The sequence below is a fragment of the Leuciscus leuciscus genome (assembly GCF_965113295.1).
Source record: "Leuciscus leuciscus genome assembly, chromosome: 25".
NCBI classification, from domain to species: Eukaryota; Metazoa; Chordata; class Actinopteri; order Cypriniformes; family Leuciscidae; genus Leuciscus; species Leuciscus leuciscus.
This window is the reverse complement of record NC_138724.1, coordinates 20,086,746-20,111,351: the sequence shown is the minus strand read 5'-3', so window position 1 is coordinate 20,111,351 and position 24,606 is coordinate 20,086,746. Positions and strand designations below refer to the sequence as shown.

General features: G+C 35.1%; 3 protein-coding genes across 11 annotated transcripts in view; all 3 read right to left on the bottom strand.

Annotated features, from left to right (window-relative positions):
• Positions 1 to 829: 829 nt before the first annotated feature.
• LOC309489920 (putative polypeptide N-acetylgalactosaminyltransferase 8) lies at positions 830 to 13,371 on the bottom strand. The gene is made up of 11 exons (XM_082158870.1): positions 12,756 to 13,371; positions 12,000 to 12,216; positions 6,641 to 6,807; positions 6,185 to 6,368; positions 5,903 to 6,100; positions 4,177 to 4,291; positions 3,891 to 4,076; positions 3,613 to 3,750; positions 3,386 to 3,481; positions 3,141 to 3,308; positions 830 to 1,714 (listed from the first exon to the last, which is right to left on the bottom strand). The coding sequence occupies exons 1-11, from the start codon at positions 12,916 to 12,918 to the stop codon at positions 1,580 to 1,582; spliced, it is 1,767 nt and encodes a 588-aa protein (XP_082014996.1). The 5' UTR covers positions 12,919 to 13,371; the 3' UTR covers positions 830 to 1,579.
• Positions 13,372 to 13,851: 480 nt separating this feature from the next.
• On the bottom strand, positions 13,852 to 20,064 carry ndufa9a (NADH:ubiquinone oxidoreductase subunit A9a). Its single transcript, XM_082158874.1, has 11 exons — positions 19,954 to 20,064; positions 18,272 to 18,442; positions 18,072 to 18,169; positions 17,895 to 17,986; positions 17,166 to 17,307; positions 16,410 to 16,512; positions 15,411 to 15,481; positions 14,867 to 14,943; positions 14,663 to 14,758; positions 14,204 to 14,270; positions 13,852 to 14,121 (listed from the first exon to the last, which is right to left on the bottom strand). The coding sequence occupies exons 1-11, from the start codon at positions 20,006 to 20,008 to the stop codon at positions 13,951 to 13,953; spliced, it is 1,143 nt and encodes a 380-aa protein (XP_082015000.1). The 5' UTR covers positions 20,009 to 20,064; the 3' UTR covers positions 13,852 to 13,950.
• A 2,377-nt stretch (positions 20,065 to 22,441) lies between these two features.
• dyrk4 (dual-specificity tyrosine-(Y)-phosphorylation regulated kinase 4) overlaps positions 22,442 to 24,606 on the bottom strand; it is a 35,663-nt gene continuing 33,498 nt past the window's right edge. For all 9 annotated transcript variants that reach the window (XM_082160155.1, XM_082160156.1, XM_082160161.1 and 6 more), the window contains one exon: positions 22,442 to 24,147. In XM_082160155.1, coding sequence (XP_082016281.1) covers positions 23,879 to 24,147 — 269 coding nt within the window. In that variant the 3' untranslated portion in view covers positions 22,442 to 23,878. The remainder of the gene's footprint in view (positions 24,148 to 24,606) is intronic.

Sequence of the window (24,606 nt, the reverse complement as noted above, 5' to 3'; positions counted from 1 at the left end):
GGTCTTGCCCTATCAAGGCGTCATGTCAGACTTAGGCCCTTGCTTTGGACCCTTGTTCAAGCGTCCAACTTGGGTCATGGAACATGTCGTTACGCTTAACATAGCATGGCGTGATTGGATTGGTTCCCCATAGCGTATAGCTACACAAAACGACGACTGACCATTTCACACCGATTGGTTCGCGCAGTTACGCCGCTCTGCCATAGGTTTGAGCAGTTACAACTGACCAGACAATAGTGTGCGAATAGTCTCTGCACTGTTATGGCTGTGCAGTAGCACTGCGTTATTATTCAAAAGGCTACAGTATTCTGAGCAAAAGGAGTTTTCCCCATAGCGTATAGCTACGCAATACTTGTTCCCTTATTTCAGGGAACGTTATTGTTAGGACTTTAACTAAGATGTTATATGTGCGACTGTAGGGGGCTACATGGGTACTTTTTAACAATAGCAAGCGTGTGTGGCGGCATTGTTGAACTGCTTTAGCCATAACCTCTGGTTATCGATCAGACTGGCGAGTTTGTGACCGTGAGATCCGCGTAAACGGTCGGCGCGAGACTCTCTGAGCAACATAGATTCCTAATGAACGAGTAAAATATAAAGTAAAGAGTGAAATAGAACAACCAAATGTATTGCTAAACTATTATATAAATGACCATAACTAATTGGCATTCTAACCTAAATTGGAGGTTGTGATAAAATGGAGTCAGATAAAAGCTTAATTAGAATCAAATTACTTTGCCAGGCAGAAAAGACAGTAACGTGCAGAGACCTTCACCCGTTCTATTGGATACCGCCATTGGCCCGATTGAGACGGGCATACACTGTTAAAAAACACAGACCTCACAGTAACAGTGTAACATTCGGCATTAGGTTTTAATGTTTCAAAGTAATAAACAACCTGTCACAGGTTAAACTGGCAGTTAATTTAAACCTGTTATAGGGTGTGACACACACACACACACGCACGCACGCACGCACACACACACACACACACACACACACACACACACACACAGACAGGTTAAACTGGCAGTTAATTTAAACTTATTACAGGATGTGAAACACACACACACACACAAGATTGCAAAATCAAACGTATCCCATGTACATTCACATATTGTTTTGGTATCCATCCATCCATTCTTTAAAACGTTTTACCTCTGTAGGGCTGTGGGTACACACACACACATTTCATGTTTTATGGGGACCTTTCATAGACATGATTTTTATACTGAAAAAAAAACTGTATATTCTCTCCCCTAAGCCTACTCATCACAGAAAACTTTCTGCAATTTTACATAAAAAATAAAAAATAAAATAAAAACTAATTCTGTATGATTTAAAAACTTGTTTCCTCATGGGGGACATCAATTTAGGTCCCAACGGTGACACAAGTCCCCATGAGTCAGTGTGCATTCAGGTTGAAGTCCCCACCGGGATAGAAAAACATGTACACGCATACACACACACACACACACACACACACACACACACACACACACACACACACACACACACACACACACACACACACACACATTTGTTTGTTCTTCATTTATTCCCTTTACAATGTTACCTTTTAAAAGTCTTTGCTGACATGTTGTATTGTCCATTTTTGTCCTGTGCATGTCTGCAAAATGAGATGATAGTAGGAATCCTGTCCTTGGCCGATCTCGAAACAACGGCTTGTGTTTCGATTTCTTACTGCATTTCCCTAAATTTAAAACGAAAACATGAAATTAAGTTTGACTAATTATATCAATTCTTCAATTATACAGGGTGGGCCATTTATATGGATACACCGCAACAACATGGGAATGGCTGGTGACACCAAAGTCCCTTTTGTGGCACACCAGTACATGTGAGGGGGCAAACTCCTCAAGATGGGTGGTGACCATGACATATACTAATGTGCCACAAACAGGACCTCAATATCACCAACCACTCCCATGCCACCACGGTGTATCCATATAAATGGCCCACCCTGTATAAAGAACACAGAATAACCACACACTTAAAAATGTTAGTTTTTTTTTACAATCGCTAGGACATATTTCTCAATACTTAGGTCACATTTTCACAGCTCTTCACAGTGATCACAATAGCAGTCTATGTGGGCTAAACTGTGGATCATTTATCATTGCTTTGGCACAAAATGCATCCTACGACGACATCTTTCAATGTACATGAATCTTTTTCTCACATAGACACAAACACCACCAAAACTTTATGTACTAGAAAGGCCAATTTGCACGTTAACATACTTTTTTTTTTTTTTTTTTTTACTGTTAAACTTAAGTTTAACAAACAAAACCTAGAACACAAAAATAAATAAGACATAAATCTGCACCATTTCTACAGTAATACGATATTGAAATATATTCTGAATCTAAAAAAATCAAATACAATCAAAGCAATTAGATGGAACTGAACACCTGCACAAGTGTTAGTCTTTCAATTTCATTAGCATCCACTCAAAAGTTTTTCAAAAGAAAAATGTTTATACTGGGTTACACTTTATTTTAAGGTGTCATTGTTACAGTGTAATTATACATTTAAGTACTGAGTAATATTAATTAACTATATGTACTTACTATAGGGCTAGGGTAGGATTAGGATTTGGTTGAGGGTTAGTTGCATGTAATTATGCATAATTTTCTGTTATTACAATGGTAAGTACATGTAACATAAGGACACTGTAAAATAAAGTGTTACCTTATACGGTAATGCAAACATTGACCATGTAACATGCTGCAGTGAATTATAAGCAGTAGAGAGAGTCATTCTTGTTTTGTAAAGAAATTTTACAAAAGTAAACATTGTATAATACTATCTGGATGCTAGAGTTTTATGATTGACAAAGTGTGTTTGTTGGCTGAAAACCTTTGCAAGTGCTTTGGAAAAATGAGTTGATTTGAGACATGTATGAAGTGTTTTGGTAGTTTTGGTAGTAAAAAAAAAAAGACCCAAGTATTGAGAAATGTGTCCTAGCGACTGTATTAAAAAATCTATACAGTATATATACAGTATATATAATTATTATTATTATTATTATTTATTTTTTTTTAAAGAGGCAAACAATGTGGTGTGAAATATTCCATAAAAATAAATAACGAATAAAATGCACAGCAGGACCATACCTGAGTGAAGTCCCAGTATATACTCAGTCCTTTCTCCTTGGCTTGTTTACAGTCACATAACCCTGGTGTGCTTCCACTACCGGGATCCGTTAGACAACGGTTAGAGTTATATGTGTGAGATTTGATTTGTCCAATGTAGATCTCTCCATTACTGTTGTAGTGACAATGCTGTAAGAGATGTTGAAATGAGGAGTGCATTTTGGACGTAGCTATTCACAGTAAAGGTTTACACTTACATACAGTACCTGAGAGTCATAGTAATGACACTCATACAGAATAGGTACACTTCCAGGAACAGGTCCTTGATCAACACAGTAGCCTTCTTGAAGATCATTCTTCAACTGTCATGAAAATAAACAGCAGCAGTTTTGGAATAACTGGGTTAGATGGACCAACTATAAACTTACTTAATTTATTTATATCTCTTCTTGGGAAGGAAATGGTGTGTATTATAAGACTTTGAGTAACTTACCACGCCATAACCCATTATGTCTTTCCATCTGTCTAGCAGAGGATATACGTTTTCCAGATACCATTTGAAGGGCTTACATTTGAGTTTCTCTCGTAACTGTTTTCTTTCAGTCACATCACCAATATCAATCCCATGATCCTAGAAGAAAAAACGTTAATTTTATTAACCAGGTCCAGTGTGATGATATGAAGATCAATGAAATTAATAGTTATAAACAAGACTGTCAATATTCAACTTATCCTGAGCTAACCTTGAAAAATGTTTACTATTACTGTTACCTTTAGAGGGAGATTCCAGGCAATATTCACATTTGATTTATATTCATCCAGCCAGATTTCAGCCACTCTCAGAGCATTTCGAATCATGGGTTTGCTGAGATCCGGTGAATAAGGCTTATGTGCTCTTTCAATGTGCGCGATCTTTGAACACGGCACCACTTCAATACTCCCGCCACAGAGCCAGACCTGATTTATTAATTAAATATCAGATATTGATCAAATTCAAGCACTTTTTACACATATTATATTCACTTGTTTGGTGTGACAATGTTCAGGAATAACTTACACGTAATGCTAGTTCAACATTTTCACCCCCATAAATTGTCATTCCTTCATCCAAAACTCCAATTTCTCCCAGGAATTGACGATCAGCGACCAGGATACCCATGATTGAGGGACTCCTAACAGTGCAGAAACAGAAACTGACTTCTACTTCAATCAAATGATAAACTGCAAACTGTAGCCTATTTATTGAAGCCGGCATGAAATAGAGATGTCGCTGACTCGCTGCAAGAGGGAGGGAAAGTTATTTTGATGAAAGATTATGAGGTCACATGAATTAAATAAATTTGAATTATATTAAGTAATAATTTTTAAAAATAAAATAGCTACTGGAATAAAAAAAGAAAATAAAAAAAGAATTGTCCACTTAGATTTCATGGTGACTTTAAGTATGTTGACATGTCCTGGGATTATTATATGGGATTAAAAACTGCATTCTTTTCTTTCAAAAATGTATCTGTCACATTGCAGGGACATTTAACTCTTTCCCCGCCAGAATTTTTTTTTAAAGTTGTCAGCCACCGCTAGCATTTTTTTATCATTTTCACAAAAGTTTTGCTGTATCTGAACACACAACATATCAAAAGAAAGAACAGACCATCTGCTTTTAAACAAAAGCTGAGAAAATCGAGTTTTTTTTGTTTTCAAAGACTACGTCTAGATAAGAAAGAATTCAGAATGATGATCAAAACACAAATGGGGTCCCAGACAGCAACGTAGTGTCTGGATCTGGGCCGACACTACGTTGCTGTCTGGGGTAGATCGAGTCCATCAACACCCCAAAGCTTCACAGTCCTGTACGTGTACCTTGTCCTTGGTCGACATTTCATTCAGTAACATTTATTTTTTTTAATATGCCGTTTAATGTTGATGATTACGTTATTTTACATATGCTTACATATGATATCGCTTGTTTCTGCTTCTTCACATGTGTTTTGATCTGAAGATTCAGTAATCTTTCAGAAGATTTGTAATAGTGCCCCTACCGTACAACAGTGAAAACACAGAAAGGCGTAGATTTCCGTCAATGATCAAAGAGGAAAAAAAAGAAGAAAAAAAGAAGAAAAAAAAGAAGAAAAAAAAGAAGAAAAAAAAAGAAGAGGAAATTAAAATGGTACGTCCCAATTCGCATACTTCTGCACTATTCCATGCAGTTTTGTAGTATAGAGCGAGTAGCACACGTACATCACAGAGACGTCTATTTGATGTGCATGTTTTTATCTGGAAGACTTTTTTTGTGTGTGTGTGTTTGCTCATCTGTAACGCATCTATGAGCAGTTTCCTGTCAGATGTTAAATATACATTTAGAAAATGTTAAGAGGTTTATGATTTAGAATGTATGCAAAAATTACTTTTAAAAGATATTTATCAGATGTTTGTACACAACACAACAGATGCCTTCCAGATGAAGCACTCTTGAGAAGACATCTTAGACCTAGGCCTACGTGTGCTCTGGGGTCACACTGAAAATTCCAAAATGAAAAAGTGCACTTCAAATACCCGGATGATACACTCAATTAACAGAATTTTTTTGGGAATATTGGACACTTCGTGCAGTTAACTGTCGCCGATTTCCGTGCATAGTGGAGGGGGAGAGTCTGTCAGACTCCTATGTTAAATGACAAAATAACCGTATTAAAATTCATACACTACACATTTGAGTGCATAGTAATGTATAGTGCATCATGAAACTAAACTTTTTAAAATGGTGAAAAATGTACACCACTTACTTCCCTGGTTCTGATGGGTCGTTCATTTTGTACCATTCTGGCCGGAAAGACTCGTACATACACCAGAGGTTCCAGTCAAACGCATGAGCAGAGGGGTAATATTTAATAATCTCCAGGGTGTCAAAACGCACTTTGTCAAACACTGGCGAAAGCACAATTGTCCTGTCTGCTTTGATTCTTGCAAGCAGTGGCTCTGCCCTAGAACAATAAGGCAGTCAAATGTTTATTTACCAAAGACAGAATAAGATCCTCATGTTATCATACTCAGATTGTGGTATTTACCATTCCTTGTGAACCTCAATATGGGCATCCAGAATGGCCACCACCTGGCCTTTGGCTGCTTCCCAGCCTGACATTCTTGCCTTGGCAAGACCCATCTGCCTTTTGTGTCTCACTTTCTTGATTAAGCCAAGTTTGTCTTTATTAATTAGATAAATATATTCATCTAGAGCCATTTGCAGATCCTCTGTCGTAAATTAAAATATGCATTTTTTAATTATTAATATTTATTATATATTCAATGATAATATTTAATAGAATAATTCATGCCCTGTGTAAATATTTTTCTTAATCAGTGTTTTTGTCTTTTAGCAATTTTTATATATTCTTCATTAATTAAGTTTACTTTTCTTGATTAAATTTTTCAATGCTTAAATTTTTTTTTAGAACATCTAATATCTTTAAATATTTGTTATATTTTATTTATTTGAAAAGTAAAATTATTTGAGTAAAACTAACCATTCAAGCTGTAGTCGTCCACCAGGATGATTTCTGTTAGTAGATGAGCAGGTGTTTTGTCAATGATGCTGCGGACTGCCCTTTTAATGACTGAGAGAGCCTCATTTAAATAAATCAGAACCACACTAATAGATGGCAGGTCCTTTGGGTAGATCTTCACAGCACATCTGTAAATATATATTCAAATGAGTTTATAAATGCATACACTACCAGCAAGTTTGGAGTAGAGTGCTCATCAAGCCTGCATTTATTTGATCAAAAAAAAAAAAAAAAAAACGGTTCTATTGTGAAATATTTAAAATAATGGGTTTCTATTTTAATATACTTTAAAATATAATTATTTTGTGATATAACGATTTTTTTTTTTTTACTTTTTATTTATCAAAAAATCTTGAAAAAAGTATCAAAGGTTATAAAAAACATATATTAAGCAGCACAACTGTTACCAACATTGATAATAAATCAGCATATTAGAATGATTTCTGAAGGATCATGTGAAATTGAATAATGATGCTGAAAATTCAGCTTTGCATCACAGAAATGAATTATATTCTAAAGTACACTGAAAAAAAAGATGATTATGGCCCCAATTAAATTAAGCATAATGAAATTTTGCTCATTTTGCTAATTTAAATTTAGTCGTTGATTTTAATAAAAAAAATCATTGGTTTTATGGGAATTACATGCGTTTTGAACCAAGCTATGTGAATTAATTAATGTCAGTAAAAAAAAAAAAAAATTTGGTTATCTGCGCATGCGCGTAAATGCATGTTCCATCGATTTGCACAGTAAGTAATATTTCATATTATGTATGTAAGGGTTAATGCCCGACGAGGTGTCCATTGTCAGGTATTAATGGACGACGGCGAGGCGTGAACTGTCTGACGCGTAGCGGAGGATGGTTGCCTCCGCTGAAGTCCATTAATCCCTGACAATGGACACCTCGAAGGGCATTAACCCGCTTATACCATGGTCACTTGCCAAATAACACATTTTTAAAACATTAGTTTATATTTGAATTAGTTTTACAATCGAAATCTAAAGTTTTTACAAACAATAACTTGGTTTCGGAGATATTTATAGTCCGCTCAGCTCGTAGAACCCTTCAGTTTTGTTTTGATACAATAAATTGTAAACGGATACTTTGACTGCCTGTTGCTATGGTTACTCACAGCTGATGTAGCCAGCGCATTTATTTATTAATTTCGAACGGTAAACAGTCAGTTTCACCAGAACTCCTTTACTAGGTGTCCTCTATCACTTTTTAATGGACACCCTGCAGCCAATCAGAATCGAGTATTCACCCAGACCATGGTATAACACTTTTTAATGGACACCCTGCAGCCAATCAGAATCGAGTATTCACCCAGACCATGGTATAACACTTTTTTATGGACACCCTGCAGCCAATCAGAATCGAGTATTTACCCAGACCATGGTATAACACTATTTATTACAATAAACCGTTTGTTGACTGTACAAAGAATATAAAATGCTCAAGTTTAGAACACGTCTTCCACAGACAATTTTCACTAGGGTTGCCAACTGTCCCGTATTTTGGGCCTAATTTATTTGTCCACCTCCATTGTCCCGTTTTTTGACTAGCCTACTATGCTGATCTAATCACTGACTGATACAACCATAGATATTATATGATGTCTATAGATACAACAGCAACAGTGCTGATCACGACACTAGAGAATGATCACCGACACCTGTCATCATCCAATCACAGCTTTTTTTAATCATTGTTTGATTTGCGAATATAATCCTCTGCAGCCGGGTCGCTTCCGCTTCAACAAGCCGGACTCGTCTCGCGCTAACGGTAATTCCCTTTCACCGTCCACGTTTTGATTTTAGCAAATCAATTTTGGCGAATGCAAACAACGTGATTATTGTTCATGAGTCCAACATCCAGCCACGCAAGAAAACATGTAATCTACCTGAGGGAATAATATGCTCAAAAAACATTTCTGATTATTATTAATGTTTAAAACAGTTTCCCCCCCAGGATTCTTTGATGAATATAAAGTTCATAAGAGATTTATTTGAAATAGAAAGCTTTTGTAACATTATACATGTCTTTACTGTCACTTTTGATTAATGTAATGCATCCTTGCTGAATAAAAGTAGGCAATTACTTTCTTTAATTTTTCAAAAAACAAAAACATCTTACTAACCCCAAACTTTTGAACTGTGAGCCTAGCGTATAATGTTAAAGTTTTCTATTTTAGATAAATGCTGTTATTTTGAATGATGGTTTGTTTGTAATGTGACCTTTTATGTAACTTATGACATTACAATTCTTTTTTGAATTAAATTGTACATAAATAGGTTAAGCAATACAAATGTGTTTGTCTGATAACCTTTTAAACACATACTTAACTGCAGACACTGAAATGACGTACACTGCTGAAACACTCAAGGGCCTGCAGCTGGGCGTCTTTAGCTGAGCACCTGACATCTTTCAGTGTCTGTAAAACACTGATGAACACACGGCTTAAAACGTCAATTTAGCGTGTGTATACATAGAAAAACAATGCAATGGATAACGTGTTCTGTGTGAAAGGCCTCTGATCGTTACAGTTTGCTAGCCTGGAAATCCAGACCTAAATCTGAAAGATTAATGTCTGGCATCGACTAATGAAAATCGGCCAGCTCGAGGGGCGGCACCAAGCATGCATTTGAAAATCTCACTGCACTCAATTGGATAACACTACGACCAATCACAACAAGCCCCATAGGCTACGCTTAGCTACCAGCGGAGCTAACTGGTAGATTAGACTCTTGCTGTATCCGGTCGGCAAAACAGCAAAAACGCCCTTCTTGCAAAGGAACGATTCGAGCGGTGTCTTCTGTTCCTCTTTTAGATAAAAAGTCAAGTCTAACTCATTAATTGTAGCGGCCAAAGCCGTTTCAAACAACTGGTGTTCATCCATAGCCATCTTGCAATGTTTACTAATGACTTCGACATCACAGCGCTGTCGTCATCTGTTTAGCTCGCCTCTGGCCCGCCTATATCAGATAACCCGATGTGATTGGTGCAGCTCAGATACAAGGGCATATTTAATGAGCATCATTACTGGACACCAGAGTAACTCGCTGAGCAAATTCAACTTGTGCTCTCGCGAGAACTCTGGATTTCCAGGGTAACAGTTTGCATGTTACCGAAAAAATTAAACTTCAGTTGCAATTATGGGTTTAAAGCAATGAGGAAGAGATTGTGCTTCCTTGTACTTTGTCAGTCAATGCCTATGTTTGTGTGTTTTTGCCAAAACTTCAGTTGCAATTATGGTTTTAAAGCAATGAGGAAGAGATTGTGCTTCCTTGTACTTTGTCAGTCAACGACTGGGTTTGTGTTTTTGCGTTGTAGTATTTTATAATATGTAGAGGATTTCCACAGTTTTTCCTGTGAAGTTCACAATATAGCATTGGATTTCTGAATCTTTTTAGTGAAGTTAACAATAGGGATCCTGTAATTATGTACCTGAAATTATAATCCTGTGATTGATGCAAATATCTTTACTACTGAAACATCAGTTCTTTTCGCTAGCTTTAATGGTGTGGTATGTATATATCTTGAACTAACAATATTAATCATTGTGTGCTTGCTTTCATTTGAGGTGTTCTCTACACGCAGAGTTTCCAGGTTCACATTTTCAGCCCAGTCCCAGAATTCTGTTCCAACAATTTTCACAGCAAGTAATATTTCATTATTGGGCATCATTCAATACAGTAAACAACCTGTTGACTGATTAAATAAATTGTGGTTATGGTAAATTGTGATTATATATATATTTAAATAAAAAAAGTGTCTTGATGCATCAACTTTCCTTCTTGGGCATCAGTCAATGTTTGCACCCTTTTTAATAGTTGTGTACGAGTCCATCAGTTGTCTGTTGTGTAAAAAGTTCATTTAAAAATACCGTTGATTGTACAGACTTGACAAACAGTTATGAATCAAAAATAATGTCTAATAACAATTTATTTTTATTTAAATATAGGCCATATTTAACCGAGAAAGTGCACGTCCGGTGTGCGATACCTCGACGCTGTGCTTCTCGTCCGGTGTTCGACCCACTTAATGCTGTAATTTTGCACCAGGCAGCATGGATGTTCAGGCTTATCATGAAATTTGTTCAGATATCACGGCCTGTACCTTGTACTTTATTTCCTTTCAAGACCTCTATATTTATAGTTCAAAAGTATGAAATGTAAGCACTTTGTTTTTGGCAGTTTCACAACAAATGTACTGTTGCCTGTTACTAAGTTTGTTTGTTTTTTACGTAAAATGTTATTTAAGTCAGCACTTCTGTTTTTAACATTAGTGCAGTTTTAGCACTGTTGTATTAGTGATTCATAAACAAATGTGTTGTGGGTTAATCCCACCTGTGATTGTTATTTTGTTTTTGTTTTTAATTTTCTTATATGAATGTGCAATGTTATGAAACTCAGCACTTCTGTTTTTAACATTAGTGCAGTTTTAGCACTTGTTTTACGGATTCACAAACAAATGTACTGTGGCCTATTGCCACATAAGGGCAATGTTGATATGCTGGATATTTATTTGGCCAATTGTACAATATGAGTTTTAACATTTCTACAGAAAGGGTGTTGTACCCACAAAGAAACTGACTGTTATTAAACATGTTCGCTATTTTATTTTTTTGTGGCAATCATTAAAGATAAGATTAAAACAAAGTCATTTCTGTGTGAATTTGAAAGACGTTTAACAACCTCTCATACTGTCAATTAAATACTGCTGTATATGTTTAACTAGATTGAGCTAGATCATTTTGAACACTCAAAATAAATAAGAAATCAATTAAGCAGAAGTAACAATTAAATAGGGGTGGAATTATATAAAATGTTTTATATTAATGTATGTAACTAAATAAAATTAAGTTCAACTAAATGTGTTAAGTAGAAGTAACAATTAAATAGCGGTGGATTTACTATGTTTTTTATACTAATGTAACTAAATAAGATTAAGTTCAACTTAATGCATTTGTTTAAATGTAGATAAAATCAATTGAGTGCAACCACTTACGATACATTTTTTTATTAAATTCAACAAATATTTTTTTTCAGTGTAGCCTATATTATAATAGAAATCCATTATTTTAAATTGTAATAATATTTCACAATAGCACTTTTTTTTTTTTCTTCTGTATTTTGATCCAAAAAATGCAGACTTGATGAGCATAAAATACTTTTCAAAAACATTAAAAATACTAATGTTTCCAAACATTTGACCGGTACTGTCACTTTAAGATTCCTCAACAATAATAAGTGTTACAGGAAACACTTTTTTTTTTAATTAAATTTTCTAAATGTCTTAAAGTTATGATGGTGTTACCTGTGATCTCGAGTATCAGGGATTGTTCTGTTCACTGGTAATCTGTTACTGAGGAACACATTGTATCCGTACTCCTGAAACTGCCTCTCTGCTTCCATCTGTTCCTCTTCTGTGAGTTCAGCTCCCCATGAACTGAATAGACGCGATTGAGGATACAACTTCTTGACCTCAATTTTCTTTGTGATTTTCTGCTTCACAACAGGCTCTATGAATTTGGCTGAAAATTAAAGTAGATATAACATTGGAGATAGTGCCACAATATAATGAAAACCTTTCACGAGATCACACTAGCATCGAATGTAGGAAACAGTATGCGTAAATTTGGCGTGCTTCCCGAACTCAAAATGTGTCTCGAACGCAGAGTTTCCCTGGCTGGGATTGGGATAGGAACAGATGAGAGTGAGCTAGTTATTGGGGTGAAGAAGGGATCCTGGAAAACTGTCGTGGGACAGAGGTGAGTCAATCGGCTAATGATGTTTTATTAACAAAGTTCGGGAGGAGCACGTTCAGATAATTAACCTATTTAACATGGGAGAGGCTCATCATGTCAACTCAGTTAGCATCAGGAGGCATACATTCAGCAGACTTAACTCTGTTTTATGACAGTTTTACAGCATCCCATCGCCTCTCTTCGAACTATTACTATCCCAATCTGGGATCGGGCCAAGTTCGAGCTCGGAGGAGCCCTCCCTTCGGACAACACGCCAAATACGCATGACCTTTACTCTATTTAATTATATGCAAGTTTAGACTCACCTATTTTATCAACTTGATCTTCTATTCTCTTCAGTCTTCTATGAGCCTCAAGATCTTCTGGCCTTTGTAACCTGTCATTACTCTTCTCCTGTCTGATAAATGACATAAGACTGTAAACTATGACGCCAAGAACTATCAAACCAAATCTTTCAGCAACCCTCATTTTCAAAATGTCCTTGCGGTTTGGAATGGCATGAGGGTAAGTGTGAATGCCTTATTAATGATTTTGCATGTAAACAAAGTGTATTCATCTGGTTCTGACACCTCTGATAGGTAATGGGAGTGGTTAATGTTATTGCTGACTTTATCAGATGCATGAAGTGAAAGTTCTTGCAGAGACACTGGGTAAGTGTCTGACATATGATACAGGGAGTTATATATGCTCACCAAGGCTGCATTTATTTCATAAATTGTTTATGAAATGTTAAACTGAAATGTTAGGACAATTGAAAATAATTATTTTAAAATGTTTATTCCTGTGATCATGCAAAGCTGAATTTACAGCATCATTACTCCAGTCTTCAGTGTCACATGATCCTTCAGAAATCATTCTAATAGGCTGATTTGCTGCTCAATAAATATTTCTTAATAATGTTGAAAACAGTTGTGCTATTTGTGGAAACTTTGATAAATTTTTTCAGCAGTCTTTGATAAATAGAAAGTTCAAGAGAACAGCGTTTACTTGAAATAGAAATGATTTGCAACCATTTAAGTCTTTACTGTCAGTTTTTATCATTTTAATGATGAAAAAGGTATTCATTTCTTTAGTCTAACTAAAATATTTTTCAAATTATTTTCAAATAATAAAAATGTGGGGGTGAGCAACACAATAAAACAAAACTTAAAACTTTTAGTATGATCATCACCTAAGAATGACGTAAGCTAACATCAGTCAAGTGATCAATGCTAATTTCTATTGAAGTAAATCACCTACAATAATTTAGAAAAGATCACAAGTCATTTTAAAAACATTGAATATTTAGTATAAACAACTTTTTTTTATCATCACATCCCTCCCATCTGTAATGCGTTATACATCAGGAAAATATACGTAAATGCATCTCACTCCCCTCAAGAAAAAAACATGAGCCAAAGCTATAGGTTGAATATCTTTATTTATGTACAGGAAAAGTCAAACTAGACAAAGTGAGGACCAGCAGAGAGCTGACTGGACACAGGATCGACCACCGCATGCTTAAAAGCTGACCGTTTTGGCGGGCTTGGTGTCTCCGAGCTCAGCATCCAGATAACGGTAACGGCGATGGCGACGCAAGGTTTCGATGGCCTTCTGCTCGATGGAGGAAGGTGTGATGCCCAAGTCTTCCAGTCCTGGGAGGTCGGAGCACTTCATGTCCGTTGTGTGGAACTACAAATGAGGGTTTAGATTACTTGATAACTTCTTCATAACAAACTAAATATATTATGTTGTAATGCTCTGACACACATACCCGGTCGACTTTATCACGAGTTGTCCAGGGCTCGAAAGGGTTCATCTCAAAAAAGCTTGCGATGAGGCTAAAACCAGAGAACACAAAGTGAATATGAGGCTGCCAAAGTAAACCTCTGTAAAGGTTAAAGGGATCACTCAAAAGCACACAAATATAGTCAACAGACACTGTTTATATGTGAATAAAAAAGTTGAAATTGAATCTGTTCATCATATAAAACGATCGTGTCTCTTTAGAGGACTTGGATTAAACCACTTCATTTATTTGGATTTCTTTTACAATCCATTTATGAACATTTAAAAGCATCAGAGTTTGGGGTGAATAAACTTTCAATGGAGAGACATTTGTGTTTTGAAGTCTAATGGGTTTGGAATGACATGAGGGTGAGTAATTGATGCCAGAATTTTCATTTTCGGGTGAACTATCCCTTTAAGAAGAGTAATTTTAGGAGATGCTTACTGATAGAGAGGGCGAGGCAAGGGATAAGCCAAAAATGGTCTGTGTGCCAATGCATACACGTACTCTACCAAGTCATGCAGTAGATACCGGTTGGGCCTGTGGAGCAAGAGATTCAAGTTTTCAGACAATAAATCATAGAATGGAAATGCATAATTCTTTTGAAACATTAGAAGGCAGTGAAGGAGAAATGGGGCTGTTTCTTACCCAACTAATGCATAAGTTTTCCCATTAGCATCGAGGTCTTTCACTGCATTGACAATGGCTTTGGCCACATCCACCACCTTTAAAAAGTAAACAAGGGTAAAATATTTAATCTTTAATCTGAAATAACAACAGAACATAATCATGTAAATTTAAAGTGCCCCTATTATGTTACTTTAAAGGTTGACAAGACAACACAACACAAACCAAACCTCCAGGCCTACAACTACAGTGTTTGAGTGCGAGTCAAAACAGACGTTGTTCAAGGGCAGCCAATGAAGGTCATAGGCTGGCATCATACAAATTTGTTACAAACCTTCATAGGTTTGTGCAGGAAGTAAGACTGGAATAAGCCTCATTTCAGGCAGTTCAGAATCGGTTCTTTCTTTTGGGAGACAATAACTTTGTGCACTTTGATATTTTAAAACTTTGCAGACTTTTCACATTCACAAACAGCTATATTACACACTACATGAAAGGTAATATCTGAAAAGGCATAGGTGCACTTTAAATAAGATGTGTTCTTGTGTTCAAGTTTGATACTTACATGAACAGGCTGCTTGACTGTCTTCTTGCCCATTCCAATTAGAGGTACAGCTTTGCCAAACCAACGCATGTCTAAACAGACAATTACAGGAAATATTATGGATTCAACAAAAGGTTGGGTTGGGTACAAATGTGCTATTTCTATTTGGCAGAAAATAGAATGTCTGGTTTGGAACAAAATGAGGGTGAATTAAAAGCCAAGTATTCCAAATATTCACCAATAGCTAACTGAAATTATCGAAGCAAGAACTTTAACTCAATGTCGATACTTCAAATGTTTTTGTAGAGAAAAAGAGTTTTAACACAAATAAATGTGATCACATGACAGAACTACAAATGCATCTGTATGTTGCTTCCATTTAATCGCTGTTTCTCTGCAATGTTCAAGAGTGCATTAAATCTATTCAAACTTCAAATACTATGGAATCTAAATTCTGAAAAACAGTATTTATGTGTTTAACAGTCTCATGACCTTCCCATTGTATATTAAAATCAAAAGTATTTTCTGTGATTTTTTTCTCAGCAGGGATTAAAATAATAAACTCATCCTTATTTGTGTCATTTTGTCAATTTAAGTTGCAAATTAAAATATTTTACACATTTTGTGCTGAAGATGAAAAAAGTAAAACTGCATTCTGAATTAATTTCAACTGTCTCATTACTTTCTCCATTCCATAAAGATTTGGTGATATCTTGCAATATACACAAAATTCTGCATGGAAATGGCTCAAGGGTAGAATGTTTTTATTTTTGATAAAAAATGTTTATAGGATGCCATTACACTTTTATTAGTAAAATGCCAATTGGATGGAAACAGACTGGAGAAAGCAATTTTTTTTTAAACTTATATTCAGTTTATTGATAACAGAGCTGTGCAAAAGAACAGAACTCTCATTTTTGGGTGAACTGTCTCTTTCATACAGATCTACCACATAAAATGAAGGCAAATATGAATTTGTTCCAATCAGTAACCGTTTTCAGGATGCAGCCAGATACCTACTAGCAAAGTGGTTCAAGAATCTATCTTCTCTTCCAAAGCACTCCGAGGGTTTCATAATGACGGCATCAGGGAACTCTTCCCGCACCGCTGCCTCTCCTACAGCCTGCAAGAGTACAACTCATTACAACCAGTTATGACACAAGAACAGTGCAATCATCATACTTTATTATTCAATCATGCTTTAAATTTGTAGAATGCATTACTATTGACTTCAGAAAGGTTTACCTATATTAGCAGCCGCCTAAATAGCATTATGGTTATTGCTTAATATGATTTTCAGCATAGGTTTTTTGTCAGTGGAGAAAAGGAAAGTCGTTTCAGAAATAAAGTTTTTTGATATTTTTTTCTTTAGAGTAATATAATGTAGTCAGGAATCGAGCACTAACATTAAGAAAGTAATTATTATTATTTATTTTTTTAAGTTTTATGTTGATGTTTAAAGGGGTACTTCCCTGACAAATTGGGCTGTCAATAAAACTTGTAGTAGAAATGTGATTTTTATTTAATTTTTTTATTAGTGCTAGCTGACTAGAGAAAACAGAAAAAAATGCTAATGTCTTCCCTTTTACCACATAGATAGGAAAACATCAATAACCATAATGCACTGGGCACTGCTGGGTAGTTATTGATTACATGTAATAAAATAAATATAACATAGTTCATATACATGTACTACCGACACTGTAACAAAATCGTTGAAGTTCCACTTTAACTCTATGCACACCCCTGGTTTTTTAATAGGAATGTTACCATTACCTTATTCCTTAGATACTTAGAGGGGCTGCGGATATCTGCATTAAGGTGGGACATATGGATAAATTTTTTAATTCCGGCTTCACGAGCGGCCCTTGCGATCTGCTGGGGGATGGAGACGAAGATATCTTCAAACTTGTAGTTCCTGTAACAGAGAGATACAATGTTTTACAGAAACAATCAATATAAATATATCTGTAGAACACGTCGAGGTATCCAAGTTAGAATTTAGCTTAGACAGAATTTAGTTTAATAAAAGTGGCTGATGATCATTTAATTTTGAGATATAGAAAAACTCTGTAAACTGTAAAAAGAGAAGCTTTAGAGGCTCCCTGTTGTTATTCATCAAAATAAAAGTTTCATGGTTTAACATTTGAGAATAAAGAACATTTGAAGACATCCATAAATATTAGTATTGTCATTTTACAGTTGTACAGTCATTTTTTTTAAAATACTCGATATTTAATTTTACAGTGAAATATTAAAACAGTCATATTTTAACAATCATGTTTTTATTTATTAATTTTATATAGTTTTTTTAGTGTTGCAGTAATATTTTATTATTATTATATAGACATAGTGATATATAATCAAAACATTTTGGCCAAATTGTACAGTCCTACAAACCTGGAATTTATAAGTCACAATCACAATATTTATCAGAAGAAAAAAATAAAAAATAAATTGCAATTAGATTTTCCCGCCAAATCACACAGCCTTATTTTCCAGTACCTGGTCTCCCACTCTCTTCCCACAAGGTTGATCACCACGTTGGAGTGAGCGATCGCTCTTTTGATCGATTCCTTATCTCTTGCATCCCATTCCTGTAAAAGCATAAGCTTAGCCCACTTTCATTAGAAAGAAAACTCTTCCTCTAGAAATAACTCACATGGTTATGGGTGTACTCACCATAAAGAGGATCTGGCCGAGATCGCCCATAGGTCTGAGGTACATAAGATCGTACTGATCACATCGGTGAGGAATCACGATCTGGGAGCCCATACGTCCTAAAACAAACCCCAACAACATTTCAAACGAATGAAACGGCAAATGCTTGTAAGTGAATGAGGTTCATTCCGGCTTTGACAATGAACCATATGTGGACTCACCGAGTCGGTTGACAACATATCTCCCAAGGAATCCAGTGGCTCCAAACACTGTCGCAGCTACTCCACTGGAGGACGAGCGGCCTCCTTTTCCTTTCGGCACCACGGCATGATGGATCTTCCTGTGCTGAACGGTCACAGGCCCAGCCGCCAGCAACACTGGAGAACAGGTGCCTGACGAACAGAGGAAATAAACCATGTGAAAACAAATGTCTGTTAAAATAATATAGACATAAAATGTTTATTGAAATAATTCAAATACACAGATGAAACCCTATAACCCTATAATGTGTACTGTATAACATATACATTATCAACATGATCAAAACTTTGCTGGAAAACCTGTTGTAAGCAATCTACTATGCTTTCTGTCATCTGATTGATAGCTTTTACTACTATAGCAAGTAAAAAGCCTTTTAGTGTAATTCTAAAAGTGTCCACATTAAGGTCAAGGTACATGTGACTTTTTCCTATGAAATCATTACTGATTTTAATAAAGTAAGTTATGCAAGAATAACTTTTATAAACTACAGAGTTTTGATAATATAACTAAGCATTTAAATATTATCTTACTAAGACATATAATGGGAAATACAGAATGGCAATTGATATTTATATAAATTTTATGTAAGTAGTATGCTATAGTATAGCATATTACTTACATTACAAGCTATCAGAATTCATCTTACTTTTTGTCAGTATAAATGTATCAGACTGCATATCTTTGCTCAGTTTGGGCCTCTGAATAAAATCAAGGTGTTTTTTTCGCTCCTGAAGTATGAGCTCCACATTTCTCCAATATCATACTAAATGGGCAACAAAGGCCTGATGTATCAAATATGATACAAAACATAAAACACATATGGAAACTAAAATAAAAAAAAAGATTTTTTCAATATATTTTGTCTACAGGTTCAATAAACTGTTCTGTTTATATATATTTACATTTACATATATTTACATTTATGCATTTGGCAGACGCTTTTATCCAAAGCGACTTACATTGCATTATCCTATACATTTATACATAGGTATGTGCAATCCTCTGGGATCGAACCCACAACCTTGTGTTGTTAACGCAATGCTCTTACCACTGAGCTACAGGAAAGCACTATATATATATATATATATATATATATATAGGCTATATATATATGACTTTTATAAACAGGGTTAAATGTGATAAAGGGCAGTACGACTTGATACTTCAGAATAACAATATTTGCATAAAAATGTAGCATGTTAAATGTTGCTAGCATGATAGAAAGTATCAAATTATTGTATAAAATTATAGAAAATAATAAAAGATGCATTTCGGGCATCTTATGTGCGCCTGTGATGCAAATAAACACCATCTAGGTAGGGAGCTCACTATGTTTTGAGACATAGGCTACTCTCGGATTATGCTACACTGCACACTGCATGCGACAACTGCATTAAGATGCAATAAAACGACTAGTTTTTATAGTTTTAAATGACACAGTAGCACATTTATACTGTACTGCATCTGTTCTAGTGCACAGACGAGGCCTGTCTTCAGCCGGGGTCACAAAACACAAGACAAAGATTTCCTTTAAACATGATCTAATCGCTATATTATTCGTCCTGTTAATAGCCTCAGCTATAACAATGTTTCTATACAGTCCCACTGTCTGTATGGTAAAGTAATCTAACGGTGAGCTCACCTGAAAGCTTGGGAAGGACACCGGCAGGACGGCAAAGCAGAGTGACAGCCGCCATGATTCTGGACGTCAGCGCGGAGGACGGAAGCTGAGGAGGGTCAAACGCAAACCGAATAACTCGAATTTTGGGGATAAGTACGGTAGGAACATGTAGAAAACATTTTCTTTTCTTTTATCATTTTAAGTATGTTATAGAAGCAAAAACTAAGCTATAAATATATTAAAACAGGAAAACAGAAAACTTCGGACGCTAATATAAAGGATTCTTCCCACATTTAGTTTTGGCATTACACGTTGTTTACCTCAGAGGTAACGTTAAACCTGTATAAAAATGTTTTTACTTATTTTGTTTAAACATTTTATAGCTTAAATCTGTATACATGCAATTGTCTATAATACATAATTGTGTGGTGAAGATAATAATCCATATATGGGCAGAGGTGGACAAAGTACACAACTTCCTTAGAGTACAGATACTACTGGTCAAATATTCCTCTGTTACAAGTAAAAGTTGTAAAGACCGATTTTTACTTAAGTAAAAGTACAGAAGTAGGCCTACTTGTTTTAAAAAGTACTTAAGTTTCAAAAGTAAAAAGTAAATGTCAAGGCATTGTTTTATTATTGTTGCATTGTGGTATATGTAACACTTACAGTACCTCATGCCTCTGAATCTATGCTTGCCTACCTACCCTCATATCAAAATCAAATTTATTTCTAGAACACAGTTCCAGTAGTGGGATTGAATGTGAGATTGAATAAGTGCACTCAACGTCCACAATGGTTTCGGACACACCCAAATGGCTGTTCCCTCAAATAGTCCCCTATTTAAAGTTTTTTGGCTTTTAGTATGAATATGTTAGCCTTACTGTCATCTATAAGCTAGTGTGCTCCAAAACAATGACAAAATTCGCATTTAGAAGATCAAACCCAACGGTGAAAACGAAAATCAGGTTGATGTCAGAATCCAAAGGCAGATTGATATTAATCTCCAACGTTGGAAAGACGTTGTATTGTGGTTGAAAATGAAAATCGGGTTGACGTCAGAAACCAACATCAGTCGTGTTCTGACGTCAAACTGACTTTATTTTCCAACCAAAATACGTCTGTCCGACGTTGGATGTTGAAGGTAAATCTGACGGTTCTGATGTCAACCCCTGCAATCAAAATCATCCCCTGACTGACGTTACTACTTTCTACTCAAGGACCTTGACATTATTGTTGTGGAGTAAAAAGTACGATATTTGTCTTTCAAATGTAGTGAAGTTAAAGTAAAACGTTTCCAGAAAGAATAATACTCAAGTAAAGTACAGATACTCAAAAAAATAGGCTAAATGTAGGGGAGACCGGGGACAGTTGCAACACTTTTTGCATTTCTCTCAATTACTCAGAGACTATTTGGACTAGACCAACCAAATTTGTATATATTAAACTTGCATCTGTCTGCTAATTACCCATACCATTTAAAGATGATTATATATGACATATCGTTCACAGTATTTATTTGAATGGAAGAAGTCAGATGTTGCAACTGACCCCGACCCAGGGGACGGTTGCAACACAACCCAGGGACGGTTGCAACATGTTAAAAATACCTTAAATTTCATTAATTAACTTAAGCTTTTTGTCTCAATGAGCAAAGAATTCTGAAAATATTAACTGTTTTAGGCCTACTATAATATTATAGTATTATTTATTTCAATAGTATTATTGTAGCCTATTATTTATTTATTTAGTCATATTTATCAAATAACAGTTATTGAGTTTTGTTTGTTCATGTGTAGAACATAGGCCTACATAGATTCAGTGTGCAGGTGTTACAGATGCTATTCAATCTCTCCATATTTCAGTGTCAGACAGGAAGAATTTAACAATTTGCAATGCAACAAACTTTTATTAAACATGCAATTTATAACATGTTGCAACCGTCCCCAACCCTATCATCCATGACAGAACATCATACGCCTGCTAGACACACTGACTTTGATACATGCTAACCATGTCACTTAGAAGTCAACAAAACAATAATTCAAACGAAGTAAGTTTCGATTAATTCATACAAAATTTCAGGACAGTATGACAAAAATATATCTCATGAAAATTTTTACTTCCATACCTCCAAAACAAGTTTTGTTCAATAAATGCAGCAGCAGATGTTGAATATGTCTACTGTCTTCTTGGTGGGTGGAGGGTCTAACTGTGCATGTGCAGTATGAGTGTCATCACTCTAGCTTGTTTCTGATTGGAGAAAAATGACATGTTGCAACCATCCCCTGTTGCAACTGTCCCCGGTCTCCCCTACTTTGTTACTGTCCACTTCTGCATATGGGAAATAAATAGCATTGACAAACATTAACACAAAAACAAAAGTTATGCAACTTCTTATTGGTTATTTATCATTTAGGGTAACTTAATAGTTTAAATAGTATATTCTTTAAAAAAAGTTAGGCTATTCCAGCTTTAAATAAAATATAACTTTAAAAGTGTTGAAATATTACATTTATCAGAATTAATTTATTTTAATGATACACATCCCCTTGATACACATAAATGCCATTTTTGACTAAATAAATTAAACAGAATAAAATAAAGACCAGGTTGTGCATTTATAAATTTCACAAACGGTATTACATATTTATTGTCATAGATATGACAGTATATTACAGACATTATTGAGAGGACAACTTAGATTTTTTTATTCTAATACTGAAAGGCACTACCTAACACCCTTGATCCAAGACTTTCTTCTAAAATCCCATAAACAAAATTGTCAAGAAACAACAAGGGAGAGAGATAGCATATGGTAGTAAAAATCTCTTTTTCAATTATGACAGATAAACAATACAATAACAAGTAAAACCTTGTCTAATGTTTACATGACTTGGTGCCATCCACATAGGGTGGATAGTATTTACCTTAAGAATTCTATATACAGGAAAATAAACTATTATAATATATATTTTCATTCTGTATGAACATACAATGATGCACTAATTTTACTTTAAACAGCAACTTTAAAAACATCATTCTTGACCTTCCCTCTGAATCTAAATAATAATAACCATAACCATCTTCATCAACAACAATATTGCCATCATTATCAGTCATCATCAATACAATCACGCAAGTATTGTGCACATTTTGATGATCTAGTGTGCTTTCTGTCAGATTTAGTAGTATGATGTGTTTCTCTACAACAAAAATGTATATGATCAATCTCTTTGGCTCAGTAATTATTGCACAGCTTAATAACTCATAGAAACAATAAAAAAAAAACTGGCAAATGACAACAAAACATACAAACACTGTTAATCCATGCAGTAATATTGCACAATAAAGCAGCTTTGGTACTCAAGGTTAGCTTGAGCTCTATTTTTGACATTGCTAATAGCTTTGATACTTTTAAAAGAAAAATGAAAAAGCACACTAGACCCAATAAACATGCACATAGCATGATGCTCTGCAAAATATGCCAGTGTTTCACACAATTTCATAGCAATAATCCTTTCAAAATACAACACAAGCACCAAAATGATACCAAGTCATTCACTTTACTTATAAATCAACAAAACATTTGAATAGCCTATCGCTCTTTAACTACTTATCTAATTCCTCTAGACTGGAAAGTGAAGGTGAGGTTGCACTATAGACAATCTATTTTATTTTATAATTTGTGATTTATTTATTATTAAAAACAGAAGCATTACAGCATCACATCATGTTGCCAACATTTATCGCAAAATAATTTTGCACGCTCAAACTCTATTGTGACCGCACCTTTACAGACCACACAACAATTTTTTGACATTTTATTTATTTTTGCCATAAAACAAAGTCAAACTTAGTCTAAGCCGCTTGGTAAGTCCAGAACAAGCGTCAAAAGTAGAAATCATACGCTATAAAGATGTTACTTGTGCTTTTCTTTGGGGTGTTAGACAATAGGGGGGAGAAACTGAGGCTCCGGTCCTTCCGAAGAATCAGAGCTTGATCCTTGTTCAGATTTGATGATGATCTGAACGGACCGCTCTCCACTAGAGTCCGACTTGCTGTCTTTGCTCACACTTTTGCCCGAATTTTCACAGTTTTCTTCCTCGGCTGAGGCTCCTATAGGACGCAAACGCTCTTCTGATACCGTCTTGCCTCCTTTGCTTGAAGTGTCACTGACCCTCTTAACTTTGTCGTCAGATCCAGATTTATCGGCTATGGAAAGAGAAAAGATATAAATTATATTATGCAAAAGTTTAACAAAAAATTATAATAAATAAAAAAAGAAATAATTCATAAATATATTTAATTATACTATTAAACATTAATTCCATATAATAATAAACAAATAATACTAAATATAAAATAAATCATTCACATCATAATTATATTTTAAGGAGCCCGTAAAGAGACATGGTGAAGGAAAAAATGAGATGGAAGGAAAAATTATGTCAATGCTTTTGCGTTCACTCACAAATGTTTTGCGTTCCCTCGAGAAACTTTGCATTCGCTCGCAAAACTTTGGTGTTCGAAAAAAAAGAGAAAAAATATTTGCTGTCGAACGCAAAGTTTCTCGGGGGAATGTAAATGTCCCTTTAGGGGCTCTGTAATATTTTAATTATTTAATATAACATTTTATTTGAACTAGTAATAAATTCATTAATTCGAGACATT